The sequence below is a fragment of the Alosa alosa genome, chromosome 11 (assembly GCF_017589495.1).
Source record: "Alosa alosa isolate M-15738 ecotype Scorff River chromosome 11, AALO_Geno_1.1, whole genome shotgun sequence".
In the NCBI taxonomy this organism is placed as follows: Eukaryota; Metazoa; Chordata; class Actinopteri; order Clupeiformes; family Clupeidae; genus Alosa; species Alosa alosa.
In genome coordinates, this window is record NC_063199.1 from 6,642,051 (window position 1) to 6,659,304 (window position 17,254).

The 17,254-nt window shown below is 40.3% G+C and overlaps 1 protein-coding gene across 1 annotated transcript; it reads right to left on the reverse strand.

Moving 5' to 3' along the window:
- Nucleotides 1–1,612: 1,612 nt before the first annotated feature.
- LOC125303179 (interferon-induced very large GTPase 1-like) lies at nucleotides 1,613–16,941 on the reverse strand. The gene is made up of 2 exons (XM_048256748.1): nucleotides 16,842–16,941; nucleotides 1,613–4,204 (listed from the first exon to the last, which is right to left on the reverse strand). Exon 2 carries the CDS (start codon nucleotides 4,031–4,033, stop codon nucleotides 2,078–2,080), a length of 1,956 nt encoding a protein of 651 aa, XP_048112705.1. The 5' UTR covers nucleotides 4,034–4,204; nucleotides 16,842–16,941; the 3' UTR covers nucleotides 1,613–2,077.
- Nucleotides 16,942–17,254: the final 313 nt, after the last annotated feature.

Here is a 17,254-nt window from a genome sequence, read left to right on the forward strand (position 1 = left end):
TCAATGTTTTTCCCATCTTGCATGCACATCTGAACGGCCTCATAGAGTTGACCAACTTCTCTCATAATGTGCTGCAATCCAACTGTCGTAGCAGCCATTTCGTCAGTTATTCTGTCCAGTTTGGTTTGCAGAGAATTTACAACTGATGCTTTTCCTTTATCTTTGGGTACACTTGTCATTTTTCTCCAAGTTGAGTGATAATCCTCTTCAAGCCATCCAAGCTTGTCAGTGGTAAGATCATCCAGGAGGACTCTAAGCCACTGCAACGTATACAGATGTGTGTCTTCAAACTGAGAAGGTACTGTTAAGCATTCCAGGAATGATCTCATGAAGTCATTGAGAGGAGTGGCTGCATGAAGTTGTCCCTTCCGGATATTAGTCCTCTCAGCTGAGATTTTACTCAGCTGTTCTTCAATACCTTCATTTTCTTTGGATTGCAATCGATATTGCTCTTTGTCTTTTTTACACCAATCATGCCACAATTTACCCTGTAGTGGTAAAATCCTTTCCTTAAGATTGGATAAATTTACATCCTTCAGAAGGCACATTAAGGTTTGGGCCAGTGCATACCCATCTTTACATGATTGCTTATCCTCATCGATTATGAACTGTTGTTTCCTTGCCTCTTCACAGCACCCTTCAATTGACACGGTCTGCTTATTTCCAGTGAGGCAGTGTTTGATACTTGAAATCAGTTCCTCTGTTAATTTAGCTTGATTCCTATTCTTTGCAGCTAGTTTCACCTTTGTAGGGTTATTTGACTGCTGAAGTCTGTCCGCACTTGAGAACAAGCATATTAAGGGGACAGAGGACTTGGATAGTTTCTGGGAGACCTCTTTAGCGGTTTTGCTCAAAGGATGCTCTGAAAGTAGAAGCACATTGACTGTACTTACTGCTTGAAGAAATTCAAGTTGTTTTGGATATTCTGCAGCATCACCATGAAGGTTTAGAAAGGCCACACAGTCATCAAATACATCATCTTCCTTCCCTCCAGGACAATACCATGCAATCTCCACAACTCCCTGCATAAGCAGGCTGTCTGGAGTGCTGCCTTTGCAATGACGGTGGAAGAACATATCATGCCTCTGTTTGCTAATGACACAATTTAATATCTGTGACTTGGAATTGGAATCAGAAACTCCCAATCTGATGAAGGACACAATTGGCACTGGTGTATTGAACATTTGTCTGTTATGGTACTTTCCGCAGGTGTCAGATACACCTTGTATTTTGCTATGCCATGATTTCCTGATGTGTCGGAGTGCCCAGAGGGGGAATTCCACTTCACCTGTATAGGGGTTGGGCACTAAGAAGGGTAGGCTAAACTGACATGCCGAGAGCTTTGTAAAGATGTACTGTCGCAAGAAGTCATTGGAACAGTGGAAAATGGCCATGTGTACATCCATTGGATGAACCTGTGCCTGTCTGCTGCTCAGCACTATTTCCGATTTATCATCAACATCAAAGAAGTCATCATCATTCTCAGGATCAAAATTCAAGATAGTTGCTTCAGGTTTTACAAATAGATACCTGGCTCTGTAGTCTAACGTCATGAGTTTGTAGAGATACAGAGAGCTCAAGTCTTTTTCTGTTGTGGGCTCTTTTACACTCAACGATAATCTGTCTGTGACAAGAACATTAGATTTTGTCATCTTTTTGGGGTAGGAGTCTTGTAGACCTAACTTCAGAAGCAGATCCATGAAGTTGCTTGTGTTTTCACTTTTGTCCATCACTGATGTGTTGTGCTCATCTGTTGTCTGAACCTCAGATAAAATTGCCAATGGCTTCATTAGAATACTTTCCAGCTGACTGACTGACTCCTCCACTGACGTACTTCCATCACTCATCTGCTTACCCATTATGATGGAATGTAATGCACTCTCCAGGGATTCCCAATCATCACGGTTTTTCTCAATCACTGATTCAATGTGACTTGAAAGCTTGCTCTTTAGTTGTGTTTGTATGAATTCCAATCTTTCTCTCTTTTCTTTAGGTGAAATAATTATGTATGCGTTGGTGGAAACAGTCAAAGCCGTATGCAACAGGTAGGCCTGTGCCCTAATGGAACACTGTTCTTTTAGAGAGGGTAACATGTTAAATGTTTTTGCAGTTCAGACTGCAAGAATATGATTTCATTCATACACAGAGCATGATTAAATGTCCTATTTTCTCTGTTGTACCCTAAAACTGTGATTATGGATAGTACCAACAGTTCAGTTTCCTTTTGATCATTTTCTCCCAAGGTCTTACAAAATGATTTAAGTGAGAGAGCCACAGTTTTTGTAGCTTTTATGTTTGCACTGTGTTCCTGTTCAGCAGACCTGAAGGCATGATTGCTTTCCTCCAGTTCTTTTTTGACAGACTGCAAGATTCTACTTAGATCTGAGTATTCAGAAACAGAAACTTGGTCATGGGAGTCGCCTTCAGTTTGGTAAGCCCATTTCACAATGGTCTTTCTGTTTGGGAAGTTCTCCACTGTATTATAAAGATATGGTTCCAACAGGGAGCTTGTTAAAATTCTTAAGTTTACAGCTTCGGATTTGCTGTTTGCTGTAGCCACTTCAAGCAGATAATTTTGAAGAATCTCATTTGAGAGGCATTTCCGAAACCAGATTTTGTGGGATCCTGTTTTCTCAAAGAGACTGTTTTTGAAGTTCAACAACTTTGTCAATAATATTTCACAGTCAGTGGCAATCCATCCCTTTACTGACTGAATCAGAGTTTCTGCTTTTTCCTCTTCCAAAAGAATGTTCTCTCCCCGCACTTCTTCCACATTTTCTTTGGTAATGTCTGTGTATGCCTCCATCAATATTCTGCTTAAATTGGACACATCTTCAAAATCATCTCTGTGGGAAGCCAGCACTATTTCCCAGACAGGAACCAGGTTTGTTCCTCTGTCAATAAGACTCCACGTTCTGTTTTTAATGGCAAGATGGGTTTTCCACTGCAAGTAGTCATCAATCTCAGCAGGACCACCAGTTTTACTGACTGACAGCTGAACTTGACTCATCAGGTCCTCTCTGTATTTCCCTGTGAAAGACCCCTTCAGCTGCGTGGAAGATGTTGCTACTTTGCCTGAGACGGACAGCGTACCAAATCCAAATCCAGCACCACAGTAAGCATCAAGAGATTCTGAAGTCAACTTTTTTACCTCTGACAAATCAGTACTTCTGAAGCCTGATGCAGAAGCTCTCCACCAGAAAACTCCACCAAAGTGTAGAGGGCCCTGGTTCACATGGGACCCGTATCTCTCAAAAAACCCTCCAACTTTGCTGGTTTGTCTGCAGTCATTAGAATACAAAATTACCTTCTCAATTTCTTTAAGGGCATTAATAGCTCCAGTAGAAAGTTTAAGTCCATCCTTCTGAAAAAATCCAGATGCAAGTGGGATGTAGTTGTATTTTGTGTGCAGGATGTAGGATTCTTCTTGTGAATTTGAACTTGTTTCCTCTGTCTCGCTGAATTCTTTTTTTTGTACTCCAGAACCAAAGCTGAAGCCTTTGAACCCAATGCTAAATTCAGAGCTAAAGCTATAGCCTAGTTTCTCCATAACCTTGTGAAAATGTCTTTCTGATTTGTGGGATGAAAATTCTTTTTGCTCATACCTGGTACATTGCTTTGGGCTGTTAAGTGAAAATGAATCTGGAATCTCAATGAGCTGCTCTCTTTTCATCAGCAAGTCTACAGGATTACCAGTTTTGTAAACACCTTCCAAAGCCAAACTTCCTGATGCATTCTTCAGGACATCTTTATCTGAAATCATCTCAGATGAGGATGTTACTTTCTGTACAATGTCCAGATGTTTATGCAAGTTTTCTATGACACCTTTTAAAGTTTGACCAGTTTTTATCCAGCTTTCACTTGGGACATCCAAAGCTATGCAAATCTTTTCTTCCATGTCTTTGACTTTAGCATCATTTCGATCTTTGCCCTCTTTAACCCAGTTCTCAAGCCTTCTTAGACTTTCCTTAACCTGAGCTATAGATTTTTCTGACAACTCCTTTTCGGTCTGCTCCTTCTTGGATAACTCCATTCCGGCCTTTCATGTATTCTTTTTTCTTTTCAAAGATGTCTCATTAGTCCCACAGTTGACTTATTTTTGTAATTGTAAATGTTGTCAAAGGTTTATTCCATATTTTCTTAATTGTCCTATTGTCTGAATTCCAATTGGAAGAATTAACAGGTCTTCAACGTGTCACATTTCCTAGAGGATGAAATAAATTGACAGAAATGGAATCAGTCATAATGAAATATATGTTGTCAAATTCTACGGAGCCTGGGAGGTGTCATTGCAAGGTATTTTACATTTTACTAAATTGTGCACACATTTTACTAGATTGTGCGCACAATTTTGAATATTGTGTACTCATTTTACTAAATCTTTTACTAAATTCTATGCTCATTTTACAAAGATTCAAATGAGAGCACGATTTAGTAAAATGAGCACACAATTTAGTAAAATGAATGCACATTTTCTGGATATACACAAAAATATCTTGCAATGACACCTCAAGGGTTCCATATATATAAATGTCAATGTCAATTTATTTATATAGCGCATTTACAAAACAACAACAGTTGACCAAAGTGCTGACTTATAATAATACTGAAAATAACACACATATTAGGCTATACAATTTACTTTCAGTAAAATTGTATAATTGTATACTTTTTTATACCATCATTTTAAGCATGAAAAAATCTGTACAGGAAGCATATTCACACATTATTGTCATCTGTCAAACTTTTAGCCTTATAGCTTTAGCTGTATGGACTTTTTTGTTGTTTTGTGAATTCTCTTGTAGGCTACAGATGGTCCCGACAATTGCACAGGTGACCATAATGCTCAAAACGCTCAATGAATAATGTTTGGTTTAACTATCAGTTCATATTGCACAAACCACAAACACACTGCCAGAAAGAAATAATTCCTTCACGCTTCTCTGGTAAACAATCTTGTGCATCAACGGGAGAGGACTAATTGTAGAGAGAGAGACATAGTTCACCGGAGCAGCACAGATGTTAAATCTTTAGATTTTTTTTAAGGTGCCAACATACAAGGGACTAACATTTCAACGTGCACCCACATCTTCGTCAGAGTCTATTATGAAAGGCATAGGTGGTGGTATCCTATTAAGCTAAACAGGATCATCTGACAGGTGTGTAGAGGGCGGTACCTCAGTCTTCCTATGACTACCATAGAAGTAGGCTACACTCAAAACATTATCAGTCCTGAAATTGTAAATATGTTAAGCAGTGGTTATAGACACAGGGACAATATTACAGATATAAAAAGACATAGAAAAAGCAGACATAGAAATCACATGCATGGTAACATCAAGTAAATGCCAATTCCAATAAATACTCTCATCAGTATAAAATGCCATTAAGATCAATGCAAAAAGACTAATCTAAGTTAATTTAGTACGCATGTCAGTCTACAAGAAACATGATAGATTTAATTCCTCATTAAGGCCATGAGGTTCCAGTGTGTCTAAAGTAAATATCCAAAACAAATTTTTAATCATATCTCCGTCTCTGGAGGGTGTGGTGATTCGTTCTATCCCGCATTTTAGTGAAGCTGGAGAGCCATGGTTAGCCTGCATATACAGTAATGTCTTGCCATGGCATAAGTGGTATTTTTAGTATTGCTGTTTTGTGTTCTGATACTCAGATTTTTAATTGACGTAGAAGGGAAGAACGATCAAAAGTTAAAGTCTTTTCCCAAGCGTTTTCAATATTTTCTTTCGCATACCCCCGTTGAGCAAAACACTGCGCCAGTTGAGATGCTCTAGACATAAAGTCTAGGGGTGGAGCTACAGTTTATTCTCACTCTTAAAAATTGACCCGTTGGAATATTGCGAATTAAATGGGTAGGATGGTTGCTGTCTGCTCGGAGCAGAGTATTTCTACTCAGTGGTTTTCCGTAGATTGTAGTTTGCAGTGTATTGTTCACATCTTTCAAGATTGTAAGGTCTAAAAAGTCAATCGAATGGGAGTCATGCTTAGGGTTGGCACATTTGATTTGTGAAAATCCGGGACATTCATTGGCGACCCCCCCAAAAAAAAAAAAAAAAAAGTTATCATTTTGATAATTCATATAATTCATAGTTATACTAGGCCTATTTCTGGTTTTAAATAATAAATTATTAACAAATGCTGCAAATGTTACTGTTTAACTATAAATGGTGCATTCATTGTCACTTTAGGTTGCTGAGTCTAAACGGTTCTTATAATGCCCTTTCACCTGCTCTTTTAGCTAATCCATAAAACATTAACAATAGGCTACTATGCATTTTAAGTTGTTACCAATGTTTTCACCAACAACTTACTATTGGCTACCCTCTCCAATCTGCCAAATCGACTCATAATTTCTCACTACTCTTGGACATGCTCTTCTTGGACATGGGCTGGTAGTTGCTAGGTGATGCTGATGGGTAAACTTTTGTTTCGCAGGTCTGCATTAACACCAATCAAATACGCGCATCCCTGCCTCCGACAGCTGGATACAATCAAGATAACTTAGTAGGAATATAGTAGGAAAATAGTAGGATTGCAGGAGCGGAACGTAGGTTTTATTGAAAGTGAAACTAGGGAATACTTTAAAAAAAAGTGCATTTGCACCAAAAAACGGGACATTTGGTGTCCCGGGAAAGCTTATCAATTTTCCGGGACAGACATTAAAAAAAGAGAACAATCCCGGGAAAACCAGAACGTGTGGTAACCCTAGTCATGCTCCATAGTAAAAGATATGTAGTTAGAGTTAGCATAAGACAGAAAGTCGTTTAATTCCTAGTACCTTTCCATATTAAAAGCACATCATCTATATATCTGTGCCAAAGCACGATTCTTGAATGGAAAGGATTAAGGCTGTTGAGCATGCACTTATCTTCCCAACGGCCCATGACTAAACAGGCATATGATGGTGCGAATGGCGCTGTACCTTGTAGTTGTAGGTAGAACCTTCCTGATTTTTTGAAGAAGCTGTTGGAAAGTATTATTTCAACTAAGTTAATCAGAACTTCAGGCTAGCATATCCGACAATTAACTAATGCGCTACTAATTTGTGCGATAATTTGTAATTTGCAAAACTATCATCCGCCATCGTAGTTACTTATCAGCATTCTCCGCAGACCAAGAGCCTAGCCTGTTAGCTTAGCTTAAAAAAAAGATGGAGGATATTGGTTTTAGTTTCTGCAAGTGAAGTCCCACCCACAGATCTGTAATAGGTATGTAGCGTGAGTGCGTAAAAATGAGAAATGAGTGTTTGTAGTCTCAAGTCCTCTACAAAGATATGGGACTTTCTGCTTATAATGAAGCAAAATTACGATTTTTACATAATTGTAAGCAGGAACTGCAACACTGAAATCCGTATTTTCCCATCTCAGGGGAAAGTGAGGGAATAATGCACGACCATTCAAAAATTTGACTTGAGTTTCTAACGATACAAAGCTTAATGCAAATGGGTGAAGTGTCCCTTTAAATTTGTAGGAATTGTCTATCCAAAAATATGAGGCACAAAGTGTAACATGCCTTATTTCGTGGACAGAATGCCTTTAGTGTGTCAAAATACATAGGCCTACTGTGACGGTGATGTAATTGCAGGTAGCCATGGTTTGGGGTGGTGGGTAGCCTGTAAGGTTCTTTGTTAGGTACAAAACCAAGTAACATTGTAACGCCTGTTGTCCACAAAATATACAAATCAGTTTGCATTGGGTAGATCCCAAACATCTATTTGCATGCGGCCTCTCTCCTCGGTCCTCCAGCGTGTGCCCCGGAAATAGTTCAAAGCTCGACATCATTGAGGATGTTTCATTTGTCTAATTGCAACCAGAGGAGGGGAGAACAAGGAGAGAGGAGAAAGGGCCGATACGCGAGGAAACAAGAGCAAACTATGCGGAAGCGTTTTCAGTCGGAATTGTGCGATCCCTGGTCCAAGCCATCGATATATATAGAATGGCTAAATGTCTCGTCCACGCTGCTTGCCAATGGAGGTTGACGTCCGCACCTCGCGGCCATCTTGCCACAGTCAGCTCGCTAACTCAACATTGTGTTTCAATGGTGCACTGTAATGACAGGTGTCCTTGTTATAGCCTGGGGGCATTGTTCTGCCTTTAGTAGAAGAAGAGCCATCAGGTACCACAGAGCCCACTAGATGGCCGCCGATCAGAGCCCGTTTACGGAGAGCCGGATCACTCCCTATTAACTCCATTGTACCTGCAATCTGTTGTAGTTCCGCTAGGGGCAATCACGAATAAGTGCAAAAACAATGGGGGTCTATGGAGCTAGACGGCTAAATGTATCTCTTTCACCTGGTTGTCGTTGAAAAATCGAAGATTTGATTGTGGTTTCTGCAAGCTCAATATGGATTATAGGTCAAAAGTTGAATGAACGAGTACTTACGTCCTTTCGATTTCTTACAGGTTAGGTCGTTGTTGCCCACAACACACTAGCTTTCTGCTAATGAATGACGTCATTGACACTTTTGAAAGGCTTTTTAGAACAAATAAGTGACTCAAAAAATATAATATAGCGGTCTGTATTTTCTCTGCACCCTCTTTCGCATTTCAAATTTCTGGGCAAAAAATTATATCCAGAGAAAAGTGGATTTGAGGGGTACAGCTCCATAGACCTCCATTCATTCTGCACTTATTCGTGAGCACCCTCATGTGGAACCAGAAGAGGAACTGCAACCAGTTCAAAAACCGGGAGTTTCCCTAGAGTGGAGGTTCTCCCCTTATTAGACATTAGGCGTGTTCGACTTGAGGCAGATCTGTGCAGATCTGACTTGATGTGATGCATGCTGGGTTGAACACAATGCATACTGCGATGGACACAATGCTTGCTGGTTAGAAATTCTGTCCGACTTCTGTCAGCCGGGGAGGGACTTACCACCGTGACACCATGTCACATGGCCTTAAAATATCGCGGGAGTCTTAGCCTGCAGACAGATCTTGCAGTTGCCTTCCACGAGCTGCACGAGCTGAAACACGCCCTCATGACGTCAGTTCAAAGACGTGATAGGGCCATTTGGGAGGAATCTCCTCATGACCATTTTGACGGGAGTCTCATGCTGCTTCCTTATGTTGGAATATGCGAAAATAAACAGAAATCGAAGGGATACCTTCTTATATGTGATTTCTGCAACAATGGTAGGCTAGCCTACTGAAAACGTTTGGATATTCTGTTATTTTCTGCTGTTGGCTAAATAGATAGACACACTGTGATGTCAATGAGGAGGCTGCGCTCTGGAGGGGCCTTCGTTCCCCTGAGATGGCTGCAGTCACGGACCGCTTTGGCTCCATCTGCTGGGGAGTTGGAAACTCCACCCCTCAAACACTACGATATCCCAACACACCTGAGACCCGATCAGGGGCCTGATGAGCTGAAGGGCTTTTAAGGCCCAGAGACACAGTTGGTGGGAGAGTGGGATTTGAGGGACAAGCTCAAGTTGTGCTCTCAGAGGAGCTACAGACGGTCGAAGTGGCACTTTCTACCTGAAGACTGGAATACTTACCTGAAGACTGGAATACTTACCTGAAGACTGGAATACTTACCTGAAGACTGGAATACTTACCACGGATTGGCCACGGGCTGCGGTGCTGTCTAAAGTAAGGCTGAAGACTAGTTTTCACAAAGAGATTTACCTGAGGGAATCGGGACTATGACTTTTTCGCTTGAAAAGACCTTTGTTTAGTTTTGACGGTTGAACAATCAACCTTATCCTCAGTTACCTTTTGTTAATTCCCCAGAACTTGATTAAAACCTTCGTTATACCCTAAATTTGTGTCCTTGCACTGCTGAACTGTCCCGCCGAGAGCCGTGTAGCCTCTCATGATATCACAACACATATAGGGAAAACACTTGATATTGAATTTATGTGCTACAATGCAGGCCTGTTAACTGTATGACAACAGTGGTTTATTTAAACTACATCATAAGAATTTATTTTGTCAGTCATCATGCTCATTTTAATGAGTAAGAATGAAAGTTCTGCTGTATTTATTCCAAACAAAATTCATGATATCTCCCATGAAGTCATGTCAGGCAGACTGTAGCCTGACTGTCCGGATGAGCTGTTGTAGCTCCTCCCGTTAGCCTCTGAAGATCACGTTTACGTGAAAGCCAGACCAAGTCAGATCTGCCTCAAGTCGAACACGCCTATTCTCTGCCGCCGATGATGCCGTTGGAGCAGTAGGGGTTAAGTCATTAGGTGTGTTCGACTTGAGGCAGGTCTGACTTGGTCTGGCTTTCTACGTAAACGTGATCTTCAGAGGCTAGCCGGGAGGAGCACATATAAGAAGCACATAGAAATCACATATAAGAAGGTATCCCTTCGATTTCTGTTTATTTTCGCATATTCCAACATAAGGAAGCAGCATGAGACTCCCGTCATAATCGTCATGAGGACATTCCTCCCAAATGGCCCTATCATGTCTTTGAACTGACGTCATGAGGGCGTGTTTTAGCTCGTGGAAGGCAACTGCAAGATCTGTCTGCAGGCTAAGACTCCCGTGATATTTTAAGGTCATGTGACATGGTGTCACGGTGGTAAGTCCCTCTCCGGGCTGACAGAAGTCGGACAGAATTTCTAACCAGCAAGCATTATGCTCATCCCAGTATGCATTGTGTTCAACCCAGCATGCATCACATCAAGTCAGATCTGCACAGATCTGCCTCAAGTCGAACACGCCTATTTAGAGACCTCAGACCAGCTTCAGACGAGTCCAGGAAGTGACGTCAATTCCGGAAATAAGTACATCATTTACTTTACTCTTTATGGAGAATACAGCGGGAATTTTTTTTTTTCTTTTACAGTTCATGGAGTTGGAGTACAGTTGGAGACTCCACCATAAGACATCTACCCTACGGATCGAACAATATGTTTTTTTCAGGGCCGATACCGATATCAATTATTTCCAAAACAGGAGGCAGATAACCGATATGTAAAACCGATATGTCAGTTGTCAAAAAGGGGGGTAGATAGTAAAGGCTATATGCTGCAAAAATTTAATTAAAAATAATTTAATTATGCAAACTTTTCTTTCTTCTTTTGATACACAATTGTCTATCAACTTGCATCACTTTGCAAGTGTAAATCCTGTGTATCATGTTAATCCAAGAGCTGAGTGATAGCAATTATTTTCATAGAGTAGGCCTGCACAATGGGCTATGTGCTTGTTAAGGGACCTGTCACAAAGAGGATGCTTTGCCATCGTGTGTGTGAGTGCACGAGAGAGGGAGAGGGAGAGGAGCATGCGTGATGGCAAGTGTTACGGTTGAATAGTTTAACAAAACAGTTTTAAAATAGTTCTTAGGCTATTTAAGCATGCAATTTGTGTCCATGTGTAGGCTATAAACTACACTTTTGAGAGCCTAAAAGGCACGTTAATAGCCAGCTGATGACGCGATTTTGTTCAGGTCGGATTAAATTTGGCCCTGGGTGCATGTAGTCTTTTCTGACAGTCCGTTTCAAAAAGGAGCAATTAGACTTTTTGACGTTCGCTATCGCATAATTTAGGACTTGTCTGTACTATGTCCGCCGAGGTGTCCCGTTATTCACAATTAACGAACGAGGCGGAGGCAGAGAACTCCCAACGCGCAGAACCCGAGTTTGTGGGCTAACTAGTAAACAGCATCAGTAACGTGCATCAATCGGTAATTCGCTAAATGAAGGAAGTGGGTGCTTTACTTATTGATCCGGATCAAAGAGACAATAGCTTACAAAGTGGTGTTTTTGTAACTTCAGTGTAGATGATTGTGATTCACTGCAACTTCAGCAATGTAGGCCAGGGGTTCCCAAACTTTTCCACGACAAGGCCCCCCAAATACCACTAGGTTCTGGCCAAGGACCCCCTTGATGTTTTATTAATTAAACCCATTGACAATACTACGGCAAATGTAAAAATACAGTGTGTAAAAATTTAATTTGGGTCTTTCTGCTATATGAGAGCCATCACTCTACTATTATTCCCAGTCATTATCATGGGAAATATATTCAGATATGCGTCACATTATTATAATGGCATTGTATAACAACCCTCATAGTATATTTTAAATGTTTCAAATGTATTTATTTCTTGCTTTTATTTTTCCCTCCAACTTGCTGAGGCCCCCCTGGCACCCCCTCGCGGCCCCCACTTTGAAAACCACTGATGTAGGCTACCTTCCTTACCTTCAAAAAATAGCTCCGTAGGCTACAACTGAAGCCCAGTCTGCCTCAGTGAGAATCCTAAACTTTGTCTGTGTTCAGTCTTCGATCCTGATTGGCTGCATTCGTGCTAACTAACAAATCAGACGGTGTAGTGGGCGGGACAATGCTCTTGACCACAGAGTAGGAAATGCAGGGAGTGAGAGACGCTTTACAGACAAAATAGCGCGTTTCATTCTTTATCCATTTCAATATCGGCTTATCGGAAAAAATTACCAATACCGATTATTATAAAAATGCTAAATATCGGCCCTAATAATCGGCCAGGCCAATAATTGGTCGACCCCTAATCTAGCCATTCTATATATCTATGGTCCAAGCTGCCAAGGTGAAAAGTTCCCTCCCACGTCTGTCAACTTTCAAACAAGTTCGTAGTGATTTATTAGCGACAATAAATGACTAGATAAACCAAGAAAAGATCTTTACTGTATATCCTGGAATTGATATTTTTTCCCCCAGGATGGTAGGGGAAGGTACCGTCTTTTTCGCCTCTGATTGGCTACAAGGGCTCTCGCCCGATTGGTTATTTGATTTGGCCGTGAAACGTCATCTCATGTTCATGGCAGTCTGTTTTGATCGTCTTTACAACAGAAGTAGCCTAAATGAAGTCAATCCAACAGGCTACTTAGAAAAGCGCTATAGATGTGTTGGTCGAAATAAACATAATACTTACTCTGACACACACACACACACACACACACAATAATTACTAATGTTTAACATGCAGTTAATGTTGATGCACTATATTGTTTAGGCTATTAGGCTACTTTGAAATGACAACTATGCTGCAAGCATCAGAGTTTGTAGGGAAGAGATTGTTTCTAGATTCTAGATTCTCCAGATCCGCACTTACAGTATGCAATATTAGGTTCACAATAAATAAAATCTGTCATATTTGAGTTATACTGTGGTGTCTTTTATGCAATTGGCTGTCTGTGGCTTCATTAATCTGTGGTAGCCTATTACAAATTATCATACCTTTACTTTGGTAATAATTTGGAGGTAATAGTTTCATTAAATAGTTTCTGTTGAGCAGGCAGGATACAAGTTAGGACCAACACATCTCTCGTCACATCAGGGAGCTTTAATGAACTCTGTGTTGACTGTTCTGTTATTGTGCTGCTGTTCTAAGCCTATTTGCTGGTTGGGAAAACTTGGAGTCTAACTGTTAGAGGTTGTTGTCAGTGTTACTCCCCTGCAGTATAGGCTACAATAGTCATTAAATGTGTCATTGCTTTCCATACCTAGTTCCCTCTGTAATTGTGTGTATTATTTAATGGACCTTAATTCAAAGCTGAGCAGCATGATGATGCATCACTAGTTTCCATTAGTCTGGAATAGGGACAGACCTGCACTGCACTACACACAAAATGGCATTTGATTGTATTGCATACATCTTAAAACCCAGGCAATGCATACGTCTGCTTATGTGGGCCACTCCTTAATAGGATAAATCAGTGCTCGAGCCACGGCAAATTTACGAAATGCGGGTCAGATTTGTACTCCCAAGTTCACGTTCATCACAAAACTCCCACAAACAGCTAGGACTAATCTAAACACGATCTAAACATGTTATGAAATTGTGAACTTGGAATATAAATCTGACGGCACGCACTTCGCTTTTCTTAGTAGCCTGTTGGATTGACTTCTTTTAGGCTACTTCTGTTGTAAAGACGATCAAAACAGACTAGCCGACCACTTGTCATGAACGTGACATGACGTTTCACAGCCAAATCAAATAACCAATCGGGCGAGACCCCTTCTAGCCAATCATAGACGAAAAAGGCGGTACCTTCCCTACCATCCTGGGGGAAAAATATTGCATCCTGGAATTATCATGAACTATCATGCAAACTTTTAAAAAAAGTTGATACCGTTTTGTTCACATGTTAAATAAGTATTTATTCATGTGTCGAGAACTATCAAACATGACCTCATCCTAAGTAGGCTATCCTGCAGAGTGCGAGGTAGAGTGCGAATTACCCCACCATAATTGGGGGGTACTGCTCCTTCACTTCTTCTATGACCATCATGGTCCACTACCATATCAATCCCTATTGTGATCGCCAAGTGCAACATGTGTTGTGCAACACACATACAAAGTGTAAACATGCAACAAACTGATAATCAGTTGGCTACAGAATATCTCATTGTTATTATATCCAAAAGAGAACTGTTTTGATCAACTCTCAAAAGTTAGAAGTTAAGTGCACTGAAATACCATTCTAATTACTAGTAAAAGTAATACATTTACAAGAAGCCTATTGCCTATTTCATAACATATTGATTTGGTTTATTTTTAGATTTCATAAGACCTGGATCCAACCCTCTATTATAGCCTACTGTATAAACAGAAACCAATTTTCCATTATAGTCTATGGTAGTCAGTGTCAAATCAACACAATTGCCTAGAGACAGGACTTTGAACCAGATTTTTTTGTCAATTGGTTCGTTCTGAACAGAAACAGTATTTTAACGTTTCTGGTTTTGGTTCCCACCCTAAAATTGACGTTCCCGAACCGGTTAGAACAAAAAAATATTGTTCCAGAACCGGTTAATAACGTTCCATGTCAGCTGTCGGAAAAAAATATACGTATGCTTTCAAAACGGCTATTAATAGTCACAATATTGTCTTTTAGACTCTATCCTACAGCAAACAAACACTAGGCCTGGTCAAACAAAAAAAGTATATTTTTGGTGGGTACTGTAATATTGGATTCTTGGATGCCTTCCCATTGTCTAAATGTCAAAATGAGGACTATTATGTTTATCCAAATAAATTAAAGCTGTAGCCTTAATGTTAATGCTAGGTTTTTCCAACAATGTTCGTCACGGCCTAGTAAAAAAAGAAAACAGGTGAAATGAAATCATTCAGATTTGGAGACTTAATAGGCCTTTTGATTGCCTGCTAGTGGCAAGCTCTGTCTGTCTGCACTCTCCCTGCATTCATTGACAGGTGGTGACCCTCACCATTTCACTGAAGACACAAAACTTTCCCAGGAACAAAAAAAGAACCGGTATTAACTGGTTACCACTATTTTAAAAAATCGTTTCTGTTCCGGAACATAAAATAATCATAAAGTTTCTGGTTTCGTTTATGTTCCTAGCAAAATGGCAAAAGTTTCTGGTTTTCATTTTCGTTCCATGAACCGGTTCAAAGCCTTGCCTAGATATGTGAAACCTGAGCAATCTTTAATGTGATTAATAAGGAGCATACTATGAAAAAACATACTACCACAGAAGAACTACAGAGCGGTAACCTACAAGAATCCGATAACCAGAATGTAAAAACAATACTATATTAAAAACAAATTCAAATACTAGCATGTAGCCTACTATTTAGCCTAGGCTACTTGGCTCTTTTTATGTTTTTCACAGGTTTCACTGATGTTATGTAGGCTTAGCTACATCAGACCCTCTTGTGCATAATATAAAAACAACACAGGATCTGTGCCAAACTAATTTCAAAAGGGCACAATAATTTATTCAAGAAAAAATGGAGAATGGACACCTAGGCTATAGACTGGAGTTCATCTCCTTGGAAATGACAATCGATTTTACCTCACCACAATGTAAAATAATAATAATAAATTATTTAAATAGAGAATTATCTTGCTTACTAACCAAGGTCCACTTTACTAGCCTCAGTGGGTAAGTAGCAGGTAGCCGGTAATTAAATGTATGAAGACATGACTATGACTCAGTCATGAGCTATGAAAGAACAAAACACGTTAAAACATGAAGGTTGTAAAATAGCACATTTTCAACAAGCTAGACGTCTGCTAGCAACTTACATTTACCCATGCACGTCAGCAGCAAACCAAATTTAGGTTACTGGAGGAATCTACCTAGTGTTTTGTCATTCAACGCGCTTGAGAAGTTGAAGTCGTTATCTATCTCCGTTGCTTCTAGCCACGGTGGTTAAAAATGGTACGGTCCATAATAGGGGTGTCTGACATCTTTTGATGTCAGATTGATCTGACATCAATTTTTCCTAGTGAAAATAGGAGTTGACTTGTATTGTAGCCAACTGTAAAGATATTTTTTCACAATATCAGAAAAATTATCTGACCCCCAAAACTGATATGTCTGTCTCTTTGGGGGTACTGGATAATTTTTTTACGAGGACATGGTAGGCAAAAAGAAACTCAGGAATAAACGGGAAATCGCAGGAGTTCTTAGCTGTGTGGTTGGTACATGTCTACCGGTTCACTCTGGCTTGTTCTGAGGGAATGTTTTCCCCTCAAAAGGGGCATGGCGCAAACAACCTGCTCTGTGTGACGCGGGTCCGGTTGTAAGTAGTATGATCTGCTCGAGGCGCTCGCTCGCACGCACGGCTACTATCAATGAAAAGGAGAACAGCACTTTGCATATCATTATCATTGAAATGCGTCTGTGCAATAAAAAGACTGACATGCAAAGTGCGGCATTTTCTCCTGTTCTGATTACCTGTACGTTTGGCCCAGCTCTTAAAGCATAAAAAGAGGGATTGTGTGAAGCCTGCTCCTGTCCTTGAATGCAGTCAACGAACGACTGTTTCTCAGATTATGAGTTAGTTACCCAATCTATCCATAATCTCTTAATAATTGTTGACATTAATATCTCAATGTAATTTGGCAATAATTGTTACCTGTATGTTGTTCCGGTAGGTTGCTTGCGCTGTGTCTCGTCGCACTCTACAGCTGCTCAATGCGAGACTGAATGACAATCGGAAAGTGATCTGAGGGGCTAGTTGGTATGTTACGTCATAGACTTTATCCGGTGATCATCTGTGAAGGAGCATGGTTTCTGGGAAGTTGAAACTGGAAGTAAAAAATAAGCCAGACCCACATTTGCTGCCGCTAGGGTGCGTCTAGATTTCTAGGCTAGTTGAGTGTGGCTTTTGAACACATTTATTGTGCAAAATGTTTTTTTACATAGCCTAGTAGCCTATAGGCTACACATGGCAAGAACATGATCAGCACTGCACAGTAGAAATAATTCAGTTGGTCAGCATATTTTCAATGTAGCTAGCCTACTGACTGGGAATTTTGATTTTAAAAA